Here is a 16,357-nt window from a genome sequence, read left to right as displayed (position 1 = left end):
CACCAGGTATGGATCCTTTAGGAGGCTTTGGATAAAGGGCGATAAACCACAGCTGCCATCCCTGGGTCACAGTGAACACAGTTATACCACTGTCTGTCGTGAACCTCTAACAGCAAGGGAGAAACGGATGTGGCTGGGATTTTCCTCCCAAATCTGAACGGCATGAACATGGAGGCATGAGATCTGCTGAAGCCAGTCTAGTTTTTAGATTTCTTTGTGTGACTTCATCAGCTCACTCTAACAGATGTATTGTACTAAATGCACAGAAATCCTTGTAAAATATGTTACACACTTTGCCTTTTTACTTTGCATTGCTGCCTCTGGGTATCCTAGAGATGATTTCTTCTTGTGATGGTGAGGAGACGCTGCGCAGGGACACAAGGGTACCTGAAGTGACGTGCGGGCACAAGCCAGGGCTGGCCGTGCCGGGGGGGACACCTGGCACAGCGAGGTGGCCAAGGGTGGGGGTGGGGGGGTGTCACCCGCCCTACCGGAGACGGCAGCGGCCTGGTTCGCACGGGCGGGCTGTGCGAAAGTGTCACCGGGGGCCTGCCAGGCACACGGGACACTCTGCAGGGGCTGCCTAACCCTGGGGCTCGCAGCTCCCCAGCAAACCGCAGGGAGCCCCCAGGGCGGCCCGGACCGGCGCCGCACCCGGGCCGTTAGCGCTTCCGCTCCAGCTTTGTGCTCTGTGCACCCGCTTTGCTACACATCACCAGCACAACTGGCACCGACGGGCGGTAATTAACGGCTCCTGCCCAGCACCGCCGCCGTTCCCCGGCCCGGGGAGACCCGGCAGCGCCGCCCTCAGCCGCCAGGGGGCGCCGCCGCGCCAGAGACGGGAGGGAGGGGAGTCGTGCCCCGCGGCCACCGTAGCGCCCGCGCCGCCCCGGAGCCGAGCGGGCGAGGTCTGTCCCAGGGCGGCCGCCGTACGGCCTGCACCCGGCGGGAGGGCCGGCAGGGGGCGCTGCGTACCGGCCTCCCGGCATGCCCCGCGCGCGGCCTTCGCCCGCCCCTCGCGAGCTGGGCGGGAGGAGGGAGCGAGTGCCACGTCCCTGGTGCGCGGGGCTTTGTGCGGGGAACAGCGCCGCCACCGCGCCCGCCGCGGCCATGGGCGGCTCGCAGAGCGTCGAGATCCCCGGCGGGGGCACCGAGGGCTACCACGTCCTGCGGGTAAGGGCGCGGGGAGCGGGCGGGCGCCCAGCGGCCGTGGGCCCGGCGGCGGCTCTTGGGCCCGGCGGCCTCTCCCTCCGCGGGTCCGCGCTCGGGCGGCCTCAGGCGCTCCCCGGGCCGGGCGGCCCCGCCGCGCTTCCCGCCCGGCGGAGGAGGCGCTCGGGCAGCGGCGGTGCCCGCCGGAGCTCCCCGCCCGGGGCTTCGCCTCAGCCCGCGGGGCTGCCGCGGCCTGGCGCTTGCCCCGGACCGCCTCACCCCGCCGGCGGTGGGCTGGGCCGCGGCTGCCGGGCAGCGCCGGTAGCCGCCCCGTAGGCGCCCGGGCGGTGTTATCTCGACAGGCGCGTCGCGACATGAATCGCAGCCGCTCCGCCCCGCGCCGGCGGTGCGGGACCCAGGCGTGCTGCCGGCTGCGGCCGTGCGGAGGGCAGCGCTGCTGCTCCGCGTAGTGCTTGTTCGCACCGCGGCCGCAGAGCCTTGGCTGGGCGTGCAGCAGAGTGCTTCGGTAGGCTGCGTTAAAGGTCTTGTGAGCAGCTGTTTGCAGGTCCCTTCGTTAACGTGTGTCCCGCTCGGTGAGCGGGGCGGTGCCTGGGCTGTGTCCGTGAGCCCGGTGCACCGGGCCGTGCAGTAACTTTGCCAGTTACCGATAGACTTGCCCGCACCGTAGCGCTTTTGCCGCTGCAGCTGCACCGTGAGTACCCTCACTGCAGGCACCGTGCTGGGCTAGTTGTTTGTTGGCATAGCATCCTCTCGGGTCAGCTCTCTGTCTAGAGCAAGCCTCACGTTTCAGACATGTGAAAGAGCACAAGACTTCAGCTCACATGAGTTAGTACTTCCGTGCTTGGTCTAGCTCGCTAGCAGTCATTTGCTAGTGGTTATTTTTAAGATTTCATTAGGTGCTGGAAAACTAGAGAAATGTCAGAAAATCTTTTTAATTATTGGAATAATTTGTTTGGGTAGGGTAGATAAATGAAAAATATGTGTTAAAAGGGCATGAAACAAATGAGCTAACATTGTTAAGAATGACTATAGGAGCCAAGTACAAGTTGCCAAAGAGATGAGCAAACTGAGACTGTTGCAAGTCACAGGCTTCTTACAGTGAGACTTTTAGACTGTACATGTTGGCTCCCTACAAAACTGGTAGCAAGTATTTTGCTCTGCTCGCTTCATACAGGAGCGGAAATACATACAGTAAGTGAACAATACAGTCATTAATTTCTGATGTAATTTTTGCAAATTACTTAAATCTTTTTGGCTGTCTTTGCTAATATTCAGCGCAATATCACTTTCACTGTGAGCTTTATTATCAGTGCTCTTGTAACAGGAAATAGGAACGCTTCAGGACTGAAGCGCTGTTGAAGGAAAGCAATTTCATCATGTGCATACTTGACAGGAAAAGTTGCAGTGGGTTGCACTGCTGGGGTTTCTTGAAAGGTAGCTCTTTTTTTTTTTTTAAGAGGGAGAGAAAGTTGCAAACTGTTTTGTTGCCCTGGTGTCTTCATAGGTAGACCTAATAATCAGTCATTTGTTTGACACAGTTCTTACTTGAATATACTTTTATTTATCATATGTGCTTTTGCTGTTTGAATTCTACTTACTGATTCATGTCATGCTTATAAATAATTTTTAACTAGTACTTCCAGACTGGTAGCATGCAATGCTATTTACCTCTAGGAATTTTCTCCTTTGTTTTTCTCCTCCATAAGTTTCCTTAATGTAAGTTGTGTGGCTGCAACTGTCTGACTCTGTTGCTCAGTATGCTTTTTTTTTTTTCTTTTTTGCTCTTCAAAACAGAGTGAAGGAAAGTTTTAGTAACTTTCTTGTTCAGCAGTGTGAAACTGCTACAGTTTGCCCAGGCTGTTGTAATGACTTGACAATTTCTTGAACTCATAGATGATGTCTCAACAACCCCACACAATGCTACAGGTTTGGGGAAGAGCAGCTGGAAAGCTGCCTGGTGGGAAAGGACCTGGGGGTGCTGGTTGTCAGTCAGCTGAACATGAGAAGGCCAAGAGCATCCTGGCTTGTATCAGAAACAGTGTGGCCAGCAGGACAAGGGCAGTGATTGTCCCCCTGTACTTGGCACTGACGAGGCTGCACCTCAAATACTATGTGTTCAGTCTTGGGCCCCCTCACTACAAGACGGACATGGAGGTGCTGGAGCGTGTCCAGAGAAGGGCAGCGAAGCTGGTGAAGGGGCTGGAGCACAAGTCTTATGAGAGGCAGGTGAGGGAAATGGGGATGTTTAGCCTGGAGAGGAGGTGGCTCAGGGGGACCTTACTGCTCTCTACAGCTGCCTGAAAGGGGGTTGTAGCATGGTGGGTGTCCATCTCTTCTCCCAGGTAGCAAGTGACAAGACAAGAGGAAACAGTTTCAATTTTGCCAGGGGAGGTTTAGATTGGCTATTAGGAAAAATCCTTTCACTGGAAGGGTGGTGAAGCATTGGAACAGCCAGGCTGCCCAGGGAAGTGGTGCAATCACTGTTCTTGGAGATACTTAAAAGGCATGTAGATGTGGCACTTGGGGACATGGTTTAGGTATGGACTTGGCAGTGTCAGGTTTGCATTGGACTTGGTGATCTTAAAGTCTTTTCCAACCCAAATGATTTTATGATTCTATGTAAGAATTTTTATCTGCATGAGATTTGTATGCTACTGTGTTACATGCTGTTCTCCCTAAAAGATACTGAACAGCAAGTGCCCAAAGTTTAGATTTCTAACTTTTACTTGAGCGCTTTGGTTTGTTGTAGCGGGGGTACAAACATGTTGCCATGAAGAGATGACTTATTTTTGAAGGAGGCTCACATTTTAAAAGCTCAAGTTAAATTCTCAGTGCTAAAATAAAATTTGATGCTAATATAGGGAATCTTACCTCCTTACAAAAAGCTTATAAAGCTTTTTTCCTCAAAACCTGGGTATTTTTTAAGGAAATTCAATACAGTTTTATAGTGTAATGTGTTAAAATAGCTGACAGAAATAAAATAGATTGTCAGACCTAACAGGAATTGCTTATCCATGATATATAATGAAATTTTATTAACAATTACAGAGTGGGTGGAAGAACTAAAAAAAAAAAACCAACACGATTCCTTCAGCATTTTGTTGGTAATAAATATTAGGAAGCATTTCTTATGTGGGGAAAAAAAAAAGTTTCATAGCTTGTGTTCCTTGAGAATTGTGTATTTAGTGCTTGAAGCTAAGCTTCTGAAAGTTTTAAGTGGACACTAATATAAGATACCTGATTTCCAGAAGTGGTGAGAGCCTTCATCTGCCTCTGAAAATCAGGGTTTCCATGCCTAATGCCATTTATGGCAGACTTCTGGCTCAGGACTTAAATTCGTGACCATTGTGTTGCTGATCAACCTTATTAAAATGTGTAATGTACAATATATACTGTGTAGGCATGAATTGGTAGTGTCGGGAAAGGTGTTCAGCAAAGAGAAACTTCATGTTATTTACCAAAGAAGAAGTATCTTTAGTAACGCAGATTAAAATTAGTGTCTTGACCTTGAAACCTTTCCCCTGTTTAATTCTTGACAGTGAATTAAAAGTGGAATAATTAGCCTGTAATCTATGTGCTCAGCAGCCCTGCTGTCATCTCAGTGAGAATCTGAAGTCCTGCAGCACTATACAAGGCTGAAAGAGCCGTACAGCCCGTATCTGCCTTCTGACATTCACCATTCTGATAGAGGTTTTCTTCGCTTGCTCTTAAAAAGCTCTGGGGGTGGCAGTTCCACAGCTTCCCTGGATAGTCTGTTCCACTGTGTTTCTCTGCTGTTGGAAAGTCGTGGCATTTACCCACAGGTGTCTGTAACTTATATGTCTGAAATAACAGCTGGGTTCGAGAGAATTAGGCTTCCTAAGCTGCCACGGATGGTATTTTGCCTGCAGTGGCATCTGTTGTAAATGGTGTTACTTGATTATTTTTGCAGTCCTTATTCAATTACAAAGGCAAGCTACTGAATACCTGCTTGGGGCATACAGCAAAGCTGCACAAAGCCAGATTGCTTAGGAGGCCTAGAGTTTATGTATGTATACGTGGAACCTTTATTTCCATCATTAATAAGAAGGTTTTTGTGCCCTTGTATTTCCGAAGGTCCCTGGTTATCCTTTGCTGATGTTCCTGAAAGAGAACCGTGGCCACAGAGAGCTGTGGTGTGCGTTTGGTACTGCGCGATGGTGATGAATTTGAGTATGTCACCACTTTAAGGAAGAGACGTGTCAATGTGGAATGAACTCAGAACTTCTGTTCTGCATTTATGGGACTGCCAGGCATGAAAAGTGCTTTTCTGTCAGTGATGTTGGGCCAAACAAACTAGGGAAATAGGGAATTTTTTGTGACTGAACTTGTACGTGGCAGCATGAGGAAATGTGATGGCAGCATGTGATGACAGAAGGGATGCAACTACATGCATCTGAGGTGCATGTATGATTGATGTAACTGCGAGAGCTTGATTTCTTTTAGATACAGCTTCCTGGTGGTTTTTACATGCCCACTTAGAAACAAATCATGCAGAAACATTCAGGATTGTGATTGATTTGGGGGAAGGTGTTTAACATCTGAAGACTCTTTTGCAAACTAATCGTTTGGAACTTGGAAACGCTTGCAGTCCATCAGTTTGGGGCAGACTATAAATAATTTACTTAGAACACCAATTCTGTACATCCCAGGTATCAGTGAGATTGACACTGATGGATGCTGAACATACGTAATTCTCATTTATTGTAGGTGCGCCTTCTCATTTTGAAAGATTACCTTATTGAATACTGGTCACGTTTGGTTCGCAGTGTTCAGGGTGTAATTGGTAGAGGCAGTGAGGTAGAGGTGTAGGTGATGGGGGAGGGATCTTGTGTCAGGGTGTAGGGGATTTGTGTTTGGGTTTTTCAAGAAGTTCATCTGGAAGTGGAGGAAAATCTCTGAATAAAGAGTGGACCACGTCAGGACAGCTTTTGCAGCTGACCTAGTGGCTGAGTGAAGTCTGGCGCTTCATAATTTCAAGGCCGTGCCATATGTCCAGTCCTAACAATCTTACATGTTATCTGAAGAAATACATCAGTTTGCTGGATTTGCTGATCTTTAATGATGAGGTTTAGAAAGACATGTTCTGTCTCTTAACATTCCTGTTTTCCAGTAACTTCTGAAAGCATCTGCTGATTTAAAGCCTTTGTCAGACTCATTAAAGCAACAAAATTTAAGCTCTTATATGTCATATGCAATAGGTGGTGGAATGAGAGAGACGCTATTAAAATATTTTCATATCATCTCTGTAAACTGAGGGATGAGCAACAAACAGCACAAGCTCATTCTACATTTGCTACTAGAAGAACAACATTAGAGGAGAGGATGTTTTGGATGACTTAATTACAAGAGGAACTTCAAGCTTGAGAATGTAATTATGGCCCATATCCATAGAAGATCAGAGTTCTTTAATTCTGCTTTCATGTGACTTTTTTACTTCTAAGCTAAAATTTTTGTGGATGTTGTTCTGTGGTAGCTCTACATTACCAAAAGTTTGATAGCTAAAGTTAAAATGAGCTCCAGGGACAGTCCACTAATGTCATATCAACATCCACAATGTTTCTATGCAGCTAGTGTCCAGAGGGTCTGCTACGTGGAGCTGAGCTTGTACCTTTACCCTGTTACCTGGTGCACACCTTGCTGTCTGGTTGTTCTTGGCAAGAGGCGTCTTGAACCGACAGATTAAGTAACGTGGAGACAGTAGTTTGGATCTATTTAGTGGGACTGCAAGTTCCTTTGGTGACTGAGAGCGCTGTGGTTCCGTACAGTTAACACGTGGCAGAGAGGGAGAGTATCTGTACCCCTCGTTGTAGGAAATTATTTCCAAAGCATGCAGGCCTCTTGAAGAGACATTTCTGCAGACGCACTTCAAGTTCTAATTAGAAATTATAAATATGGTTTTGAGGATGCTATTGCTGCATCAGTGATTTTTATTACTTTTGGATAATACTTGTTTCATACTTTTTTGCTGTTTACAAATCTTGGACAGCAATCAGTATGTGTGATGTGATTCTGGAGCTATTGATTCAGATTATTTTTTTCTTTAATAAATGTTTAGGTTATGTGACATTAATGTTCTAATCTCCTGGCATCTGTTACAGAAATGTATCCACAAGTAATCTGGTTTTTTTTCCAAGCTCTGATTTTGTGAATGTGTTGGGCAGAGGTAGATAGACTCTTAAGAGGACAGTTTTAGTAGTAATTGAGCTTTTTTTTTTTTCATATTGTAATATTTTGTTCTAGATGAGTCATATTAAGAAAACTCAATTCCTGCAGAATCAGACCAGTATTTGAACAAACTAGCAGATTTGTACCCGGTTCTGTCAGATGGAATAACAGGTAATGTAAGAAACCACACTGTAAAGGGTAACACTTTTTAGATCTTCTTGGAAGACGAACATAGCACATAAAAGAAAAAGCCAGCGGGTAAAATGAATCAGTATACAAATAAAGAAAGATAGCCTTTACTACAAAGGCTGTAGGAAAAACCTGATAGCCATATTGGAGTTACTTTAGTCTGTCAGCAGTGTGTGTAATGGTGAAAAAACAACACTGGCAAAATGTCTGAGTTACTCCATTTGGAATTAAAAGCTACTTGAAACTTCTGGGCGTGGCGTGTATCCTATACTTAGGCCTTGTCGTGGTGGAGTGGTTTAATTGTTTGAGCTGCCATGGCTGCAAAATTGCACAAGTCCCTTTTCTTGCAGCTTGTTGGTATGTTAATAAATCATCTGTTGTACAGATGCCCTCTGTGTCTCGAGAATGTCAACAGGTGATGTTTAATCATGAGATAACAACAACCTGTGCTTGCACAGATGTGACTCCTTTTCCTCTAGTAAGTATAAGTTAAAAAGCAAGGCCCAACACTGGTGTTTCTGTGGAAAGATACTGTGTTTTAACCAATTTTTTCAGAATTCATTGAGCTTGTCCTTTGATCATAATTTCCTTTATTGAAATAAATATCTGCAGCTTATGTGCTGCAGCTGTTACGGAGTGCTTGTCCCAGGGAGTGGCTACTGTTGTCATTCCTCAATGATTTATAAATTACTGATTCTTTTTTAAATGTTTTGTGCTCTTTTTTCTTCCTTTTTTTTTTTTTTCTTTTAAGGGAGAGATTTTTTGGTCCAAAGGATTATATTTGAACATTTACAAATTGTACACAGAAACATCAGTAGCTTCTCGAACTACAGTTTGCACAAGCAGAAATATAATTCTAATCTGTAGATCAGCATTGGTACACATCTTGCTAAATTCTTTTTTAACTTTGTTAGGTACAAGAAAACTCACCGGGGCATAGAGCTGGACTGGAGCCATTCTTTGATTTTATTGTGTCCATTAATGGTTCAAGATTGGTAAGTGTGTTGCTGTTTTATAACGCTTGAATATAAACAATGTTCTGAGGATCTTATTTTTATAGGTAAACAAATGCATTTGTTTTATTTAAATGTATATACTGTTTCTCCTTAGTTTAAAATGAGAAAGCCTAACTGCATCAGAAATGAATTTCCTTCACGCTGTAGTTATAATTCTATCAAAAATAGGTGAGTAAGGATGAAAAGAATAAGGATGCAGACAAACAGACATGCTCTCTGCAGACATCTGAGCCAGCAGAAGACTGTACTGGTGTGCTTGTTAGTGCCCCCCTAGTTCTGTCTGTAAAACTGCTTGTATGAGAGCTTGCAAACTCAGTTCAGTCAGAACAGGTTGATCGAAAGAGCTGTTATCAAAGCTGTTAGCTGGGCAGGAGTCAGGGGAGAGAGTTTTCAGGCAGAGCTTTAGTGAGACAGCAAACCATCATACCAGTGGAAAAGAACAGCTGTCGTTAAGCTCTTCCATCAGTATGGCTGGATTAAAGAAAGCCTCTGAAAAGCTCCAAGGTGCATCGTATCACAGGTTTAATTCAAGTGCTTTCATGTTTGGAACGTGTGACCTGTTTATTGTGAAATCCAGGTTTTCGCCAGAGTTGTATTCTAGAGTTGTGAAGGGACTGAAAGCTTGTTATACTATAGCTGTAGATACATATTCTGATAATGCATGGTGTTTATAGGACCTTTGAAATATAAAAGCAGTGCTATAGAACTGGATGCTTGCTGTGTTAAAACACTAAACCAAGCTCTTGTTTGAACATTTGCAGAATAAAGACAATGACACTCTCAAGGACCTGTTGAAAGCAAATGTTGAAAAACCTGTAAAAATGCTGGTGTACAGTAGCAAAACACTGGAGCTGAGAGAAACATCAGTGACCCCCAGCAATATGTGGGGTGGACAGGGCCTGCTGGGTGTGAGCATTCGCTTCTGCAGCTTTGACGGGGCCAATGAAAATGTGTGGCATGTTTTGGTACGTACGGACTTCCAGATATTTTTCTTCAACACTGCTTACTGTTAAACTTTATATTTTTTACTGATAAGTAACTTGCAAGGGGGTTTACAAGCCATGAGACCAAACTGGTCTGTTTTGTCTTCATTGATTTTGGGTTTGGAAAGACTTTTGAACTAGAACTGTATGTCTGTTCGTATTTTATCAGATCTTGTATTTACATCAGTGGGTTTGTACAATACTCGGAGCTCCTTGTAATGGTGTCAGAAGAGACTGTTATCTAGCCACTGTTTCACTAGTTCAGTGACTGTTCTACTAATTGCATTGAAAAGTTGACCAGTTTGTCTGTCTGATTCAAAACTTGTGTGAGGTACATATCTAACTGTCCTGCTGCACCCTGACATGTAGCATTTTGTAACTTTCCATCTTAAAACTAGGAAGTGGAACCAAATTCTCCTGCTGCATTAGCTGGACTTAGACCTCATAGTGACTATATCATTGGAGCAGATACTGTTATGAATGAGGTAAGTATATAAAAATAAGATTTTGATTTAAAAAAAAAAAAAAAGGTTGTACCAGGGCAGTTTGAAACATCTCTGGTTCTGTCTCTTTCAGTGCTAATGGATGTAAGTTAATGCAAAGAGGAAGAAGCTCTGGCATGGTGCCTCTTCCTTGTGCTTAAATGCAATTCTGGAATTAAAAATTGCTCTTAAATATCTTCATGAAGTCAGATAGAAACTTTTTTTGTACTCTAATATTAATATTTCAAATAGCAGATTTGAAATCTGTGTTGTGCCGCATACCTTGAGTTGCGCTAGCAAAGGACATATTAAAGTTGGCCTTGTGATAAAACAGCAGCACTGCAACGATTGCAACATGTAGCAGTTACAAGGTTCTGTTCCAGAAACTTAGGACTAGAAAGATGATCGTTCTAATGTCAAATGATAAAATAAGGACAAGAAAGCCCTTACTTGTTTTTACTCCTTTGCAGTCTGTAGATCTCTTTTCCCTTATTGAAGCATATGAAGCAAAGCCATTAAAACTTTATGTGTACAACGCAGACACAGATAATTGTCGAGAAGTGGTGATTACTCCAAATTCTGCCTGGGGTGGAGAAGGCAGGTAAGGAGACAGTGTGTTATGGGGATGACCACCTTATAGCACTAGCCTAAAAGCTGCTTGCTTAAGTTTTCTACAAACATAGGAAAAGTGTTGTTTTATCAAAGGCATTCTGATATAATAAAGTATATATTTCCTTGAAATTCAGGTTTAGTTACTAATTGTGTGTGTGTATTCTCACAGTAAATTAGTTAGTGCAGAAATGCATAAAGTGCGATGGTTGCTTTCTGCATTAGACTTAAGTACTCGTTAGGCTGTAGTATATTCTTAAAAAGTATTGTGCAGTAGCCAGAATAGAGGATTGCAAATAACTGATGAGAGTTAAATGCCTAGCTGCGTACCTGATATAGCTACTTGGTTTAAATAACAATGAAATTTATTTTGTGCTAAATATTTATTGCTAAAAGCTACATAATTTCCTTTAATTTGTCTTGTATTGATTGTTTCTCCATAGAAAATGAGTCAATATTTGGGGGCGGTGGGAAGGGGAAAGTTGGACAGAACTTACCTTGAAACTTGTTGGCATCTTGAGTCATTTGTTTGTTGTTTGCTATGGAGACTGTAGTTGTAAGATCACTTCACTGACTTTTAAATGTTCATGTTTTAAAAGCCTAGGATGTGGCATTGGGTATGGGTATTTGCATAGGATACCTACACGTCCATTTGAAGAGGGAAAGAAAATTTCTCTCCCAGGACAGTTGCCTAGTGCATCTCTCAGTCCCCTCAAAGATGGCTTCACAGAGGTAAGTGTTAGCCACTTGTCTGGCTTGGTAAAAATGGATTATGATGTTGTATTGCTTTTGTGCTTCTGTTGGTCCATTACAAACCCTAATGATGTAACTTTCTTTTTTCCTTTCGATAAGGTTCAGCTGTCATCAGTTAATCCCTCAGCTGCATTACCCCCAGGGTCAGCAGGCCTCGAGCAGAGTCTTTCAGGACTTTCTATTAGTTCACCTTCAACTACTGTCAGTAATGTTCTCAGTACAGGTTAGTATGCAAGTAACTGATTTCTGGAATGCATGGGGTTTTCTGACTTCTTTTGCATCACAGATGTTTCTAAAAATTTTATAGAAGAAAGAAAGAGAAAATTTTATTCTCTCTTCTCAAACTCTTCCTGGCAACAAAGTGCTAGAGTACTGTAATTGTGCCCTACTTGCTCACAAAATAATAGCAAAAAATTCTATCAGAAATAAAATACATATTATTTAGGATACTGTTTTTCTTTATTAACATTTTATAGTTAAGGCAGGTAGTAATTCTCCTGCAAGCAATTATTTATTTGCACTTCTTGAGGAAGGGAGCTGAAGTGTTGTATGCTTAAAATTAATGTTTTCCTGTGTACTCCTTCAGGTGTTCCAACGGTTCCATTATTACCACCACAAGTCAGTCAGTCCCTTACCTCTGTGCCACCAGTTAATCCAGCAACTACATTACCAGGTGAGTAGGTAAAATTTCTTAAAATGTTTCTGAAACAAAAATCTTAAGGGAGCAAGGGAAGGGAGCTGTCTTTTCCACTGCTTTTTGTGGTGTAGGAGGGTATAACTTCATGCAACTTGCACGTGTCATGGTGAAGATCTCTCTACAACCTCTACAATGTTAGGAGTTTTGGTTTGGTGGTTGTGTGGTGTTTTTTTAAGAGTAGGTGCATAGGGTGTCTGTAGCAGAGAGGATTGAGTTGGCAACAAAGTTTACAATCATTTACCTTTTAGGCCCCCCTGCACAATAGGTGCAGCATTCAACATTTCTTAGGAAGGTATTAGCTTTGATATTGGCAACATTGCCTGCATGGATATATTGTTACTTTCCCCAGTTCATAAATTGTATTTTGCAAAAATATTTTTGCAAATAACTTCAGTTTCTGGTTTGTCCTTTGCACTGACATCATGACAGAAGGAAGATCTGAGAAGGCATGTTTTGCATATTTTTTGCTTTCCTTTCACCTATAAAACCTCCATTTTAGGAAACTCCTTTTTAATACTCAGTTTGATCATTCTTCCTAGCATAAATGGAGGGCTAACAATATAGAACTGTATGTTGCAGTTATTCTTTCTGAATTATTTGGTAATTTAAACTGGTATAACAAAAGTAAGAGTCTGTCTACAAAGTAGTGTGCCTGATAATAATGAACATTTCAAGCACTAGTATTCCCGAATTTTTCCCGAATTTTTCACAGTGGGTAAGATGAGGATTGTACAGGCTTTTGCTGTGTAGTTGGTGTGCTGGCACAGAACTGTCATGCGTTCCAAAACACTGAAGGAGTTGTATTTTATGTTTTGTATGGTATGAAACAAGTAGGTGAAGATGTGCACAAAAGCTTTAAGTAATGCTTGGAGGTATGCTCCGTAACACAAAAAAAAGTGTGGTAGAGCTAAGTGCATGCAAACAAGGGCAGCGAACTTAATAATTTTGTACTGCTTAGATAAAATGGCGAACTACTAAGAAGTTCAGCTTCTGTTAACGCAGTAGTCTTCTCCAGCCCCCTACCCACCCCTTTCCCCAAAATATGGATTTTCCTTTCACCTTGTTCTGAGTAGTATTATTTTTTGAAAGCGGTTAGAATATTTTTTGCCATTTGCATGGCCACACTAGTGAAATTATAAGTATTAAATATACAGGGGTTTTAAAATTTGAGTGAATTTGTGTGAAGCTCAGCTTTTTTCAGATTTTTAAAAATGTTCAAACCAAAGTTGCTTGTAGCTGAGCTTTAAAGCACTTTGAGTCAGATTATGTCAGTCTTTGTGGCTAATTGAATTCACAGGTAGGTAAAGGTGACATTTTTAAATGAAATTCTATGTATGGTGGCCTTGCTGTAAGACTTTTCTCCATCTTATTGCTGTAGTATCAACAGTTTATTTCAGAATTAGCCTTCTCTGAGCTAAACGCAAAGTAGGAATAGAGCCCTTCTCCCAGAAATGCAGCTCATCTAAGGCAGGAATGTGTTCCATAGCAAACATAATGATCGAAGGGGGTGTGTTGTGTTCATCATGTTTCTCTTGTTTTCAGTCCTTTCTGACTTTGAAAGTTACTTTGTCTTGCCTATTCTATATATTTTTGTGTTTAATTCTAGTTATAACTAAGTAGAAAGACTAATAATAATCAAAATTAGAGATCAGAAATACTATGTATTTCATCCTATAATTATGTTATGCCATTCAAATTAGGAATGGAGGGCTTCTGGTACGGTGCTGCAGTGAAATAACTACCTTTGTTAAAAGCTGAACTTGGAATGCAAATCTACTAATTCCTTGAAATAAAATTCCTCAAAACAATCTGAAAGGTTGGTTTATACATTTGTTAGTCCAGACTTCCTGCAATAGGTGTCTGTTTTCACTATACATGTTAAAAGCTGAAATTCAGGTGAATTTGCATTCTTAGATGTAAAAATGATAATCAAGATGTAAAGCAATATAAAATAACTTTAAGTGATCAATAAGATTTCAGAAACAGAAAAAACCCAGTTTTTTCAGCTGTAATTTTTCCATTCTTCTCTTAGGTCTGATGCCGTTACCAGCAGGACTTCCCAACCTGACTGATCTGTCCAAACTTAATTTACCTGCACCACACATTGTTCCAGAAATCATACAGCCTGGTATGTGCTTCTGTAAACTGAAACGCTGTAATAGCAGGTCTCTCCTTGATGGTCCTTGATGCTTTCGCGTAGAGCCATCTGGTGGAGTCCTGAAGAGGATAAATTGAATGTTTGCTTGAGATGGGAGTTGACGGTAGTGCCCAGACTAGGTAGACAAGGAATATGTCTTTAGAGAAACTAATTCTAAACCTGTGTCTGTATGTATTTGTTTCTTCTTATGTTACTTGATTTATGATCTCAAAAGAGATTGTGCCAAGAGTGAGAATATATAGTTTTATGGGTAGAAGAAAATATGAAGTGTTTCCTTGTGTGCTAGAAGATGAGATGGAAGCGCCCTGGCTGAATGCCAGAAGTACGAATGAATACTGGATTTATGGGTTTGAATGAAACAAAACTGCTGAAAGTGCACATGGAGGAAGCAAAAAGAAATTGGAAGCTTGTATGAAATAAGGTTCTTGTTAACTTCTTGTTTCTGGCAGTTTCAGTGAATGCCAGAAGAATCTAATCATCAGTATTAATGCCCTAAATACCTAGTCCTCTGGGGAGGCAGAAGCAAACAAGAGTATTCTGATTCTGCAGGTCTGAAATCTGAAAAGTATCAAGCTTGAAAGTAGCCTGCTGAGTCAGTGCTGCACGCACATCATGTTCGCACTAAATTCAAAAAGCTTCCTCCTCTCCTAGAGTAAATAGATTAGAGAAGATAAAAATTTGAAGCAGAGATTCTCTCCAGATCTGTCTGTGGTATGCAGCACCTCATTGCCTTTTTTTTTTTATTTTTATTTCTCCTTAGGTTTGCCATCCCTTCCCTCCTTACCACCTCTGAATCTAACGGGAATAACACCTCTATCAATGCCACCCAAATGTGTTCCTCTGCTTCCTTTGGTCACAGAGGCATCTACAGTGCCTGCGTATTTGCTTCCCTCCATTACTCAAGCTGGGAGCTTTACTGTCAACCCTGGCACTACTGTAAATGTAGAACAGACCTCTACGCTCACCTTGGATAGCGCTACCCCAACTTGTAAGGCAACTATTGTTGACAGATCAAGTGAATCCTCTACAGTTAATAAGAAAACATCTGGAGTCACAGATACACAAGCTTCTAAATCATAACTCCAGATCACTCTCTTGGATTGGCTTGGTATCTATTTAGCCATGGGATACATATTTGAAGAGCAAGCTATCATTAATTTCATACTAGTTTGTACTTAATCTTTAGGAGTCGTGTAAATAATATGGAGGTATAATAAAAATAAAAGGGGGTTTATAAAGTGTGTGTGGTGGGAGGGGAGGAAGAGTACTTGTATGTAACCAAAAAAAAAAAGTCAACGTGGTAAATAGAATTCCACTGCCAAACTCGGAGGTATATGTTTTTAATATAGGGTGATGGCCTTAGCCTGCTAGGCCTGTCCTTGCTTATAATTAGCAATTTTTGCTTCTGATAGAAATGAAGTGGTTCTTGCGTGTAACATTTACGTACCATAGTTCTTGTTCTTTGCAAGTATCTTGTTACTGCAGTGGGGATGAGAATGTTTAGTTCAAGCTGTAAATTTTAACACTACGAAACTGCCACCTAAAGATATTTCTATTAAAGTTGCTGAGTGACCTGTTAACTGACATCTCGTTATTCAGCTTGTATGCAAATCTTTATTTTTAAGCTCTTGAGAGATGCTCAAGCCATGTTTTGTGACCACTGCTGTGTTGTTTCGTACTCCCCCTGTAAAGTGGCATTTGGAAGGGAATACAGGATATGTTAAATGTAGCACACAATTTGGCACTTCAAGACTACTGTAAGACAAATTAATGGATTAAGCATACATAGAGCAATAAATTCCTGGAATTTTATCCTTTGTGTGAGAAAATATCACATTTATTTGTTTAATGCTTAAATTCTCATTTGACTGTTTTTAGCTCAGCTCTGTAGCCCAGATCTGTGAAAGGGCTCCCCTCCAGAGGAACGGATCCAAGAGGGAATGCCAGACTTAATGGCAAGCAGGATCAGCACTGGCGGTTAGATCTGTTGCAGCAATGAGTCATGAAATCTGCCTGCATATGATTCATATTTGGCTTTTAAAATTGATGTTCAGGATGAAGGCTGTAGATCAGCTGTAGATTCTGTAGCTGTATAAACTGCTGTGTGCACTGTA

At 42.3% G+C, this 16,357-nt stretch overlaps 1 protein-coding gene across 2 annotated transcripts; it reads left to right on the top strand.

The window, feature by feature from the left end:
• The first annotated feature begins 1,007 nt into the window (after positions 1–1,007).
• On the top strand, positions 1,008–16,055 carry GORASP2 (golgi reassembly stacking protein 2). 2 transcript variants are annotated; one of them, XM_055812306.1, is made up of 11 exons: positions 1,009–1,173; positions 7,432–7,527; positions 8,460–8,540; positions 9,323–9,526; positions 9,943–10,029; positions 10,497–10,627; positions 11,235–11,367; positions 11,488–11,611; positions 11,975–12,061; positions 14,118–14,213; positions 15,004–16,055. In XM_055812306.1, exons 4-11 carry the CDS (start codon positions 9,383–9,385, stop codon positions 15,321–15,323), a joined length of 1,122 nt encoding a protein of 373 aa, XP_055668281.1. In that variant the 5' UTR covers positions 1,009–1,173; positions 7,432–7,527; positions 8,460–8,540; positions 9,323–9,382; the 3' UTR covers positions 15,324–16,055. The 2 variants fall into 2 exon arrangements, with proteins under 2 accessions (XP_055668280.1, XP_055668281.1); XM_055812305.1 differs by lacking the exon at positions 7,432–7,527 and having other exon boundaries at positions 1,008–1,173.
• Positions 16,056–16,357: the final 302 nt, after the last annotated feature.

Source organism: Falco peregrinus, chromosome 8, assembly GCF_023634155.1.
Source record: "Falco peregrinus isolate bFalPer1 chromosome 8, bFalPer1.pri, whole genome shotgun sequence".
NCBI lineage: Eukaryota > Metazoa > Chordata > Aves > Falconiformes > Falconidae > Falco > Falco peregrinus.
This window is presented reverse-complemented; position numbering and strand designations above follow the sequence as displayed.

What these genes read in the sequence shown, in the direction of transcription:
- GORASP2 (XM_055812305.1), top strand. Translation starts at nt 1,111, where the DNA reads ATGGGCGGCTCGCAGAGCGTCGAGATCCCCGGCGGGGGCACCGAGGGC. An exon ending in GCCTGGGGTGGAGAAGGCAG is followed by an intron (nt 10,628 to 11,234) that starts GTAAGGAGACAG and finishes ATGTTTTAAAAG; the next exon opens with CCTAGGATGTGGCATTGGGT. An exon ending in CAGTAATGTTCTCAGTACAG is followed by an intron (nt 11,612 to 11,974) that starts GTTAGTATGCAA and finishes GTACTCCTTCAG; the next exon opens with GTGTTCCAACGGTTCCATTA.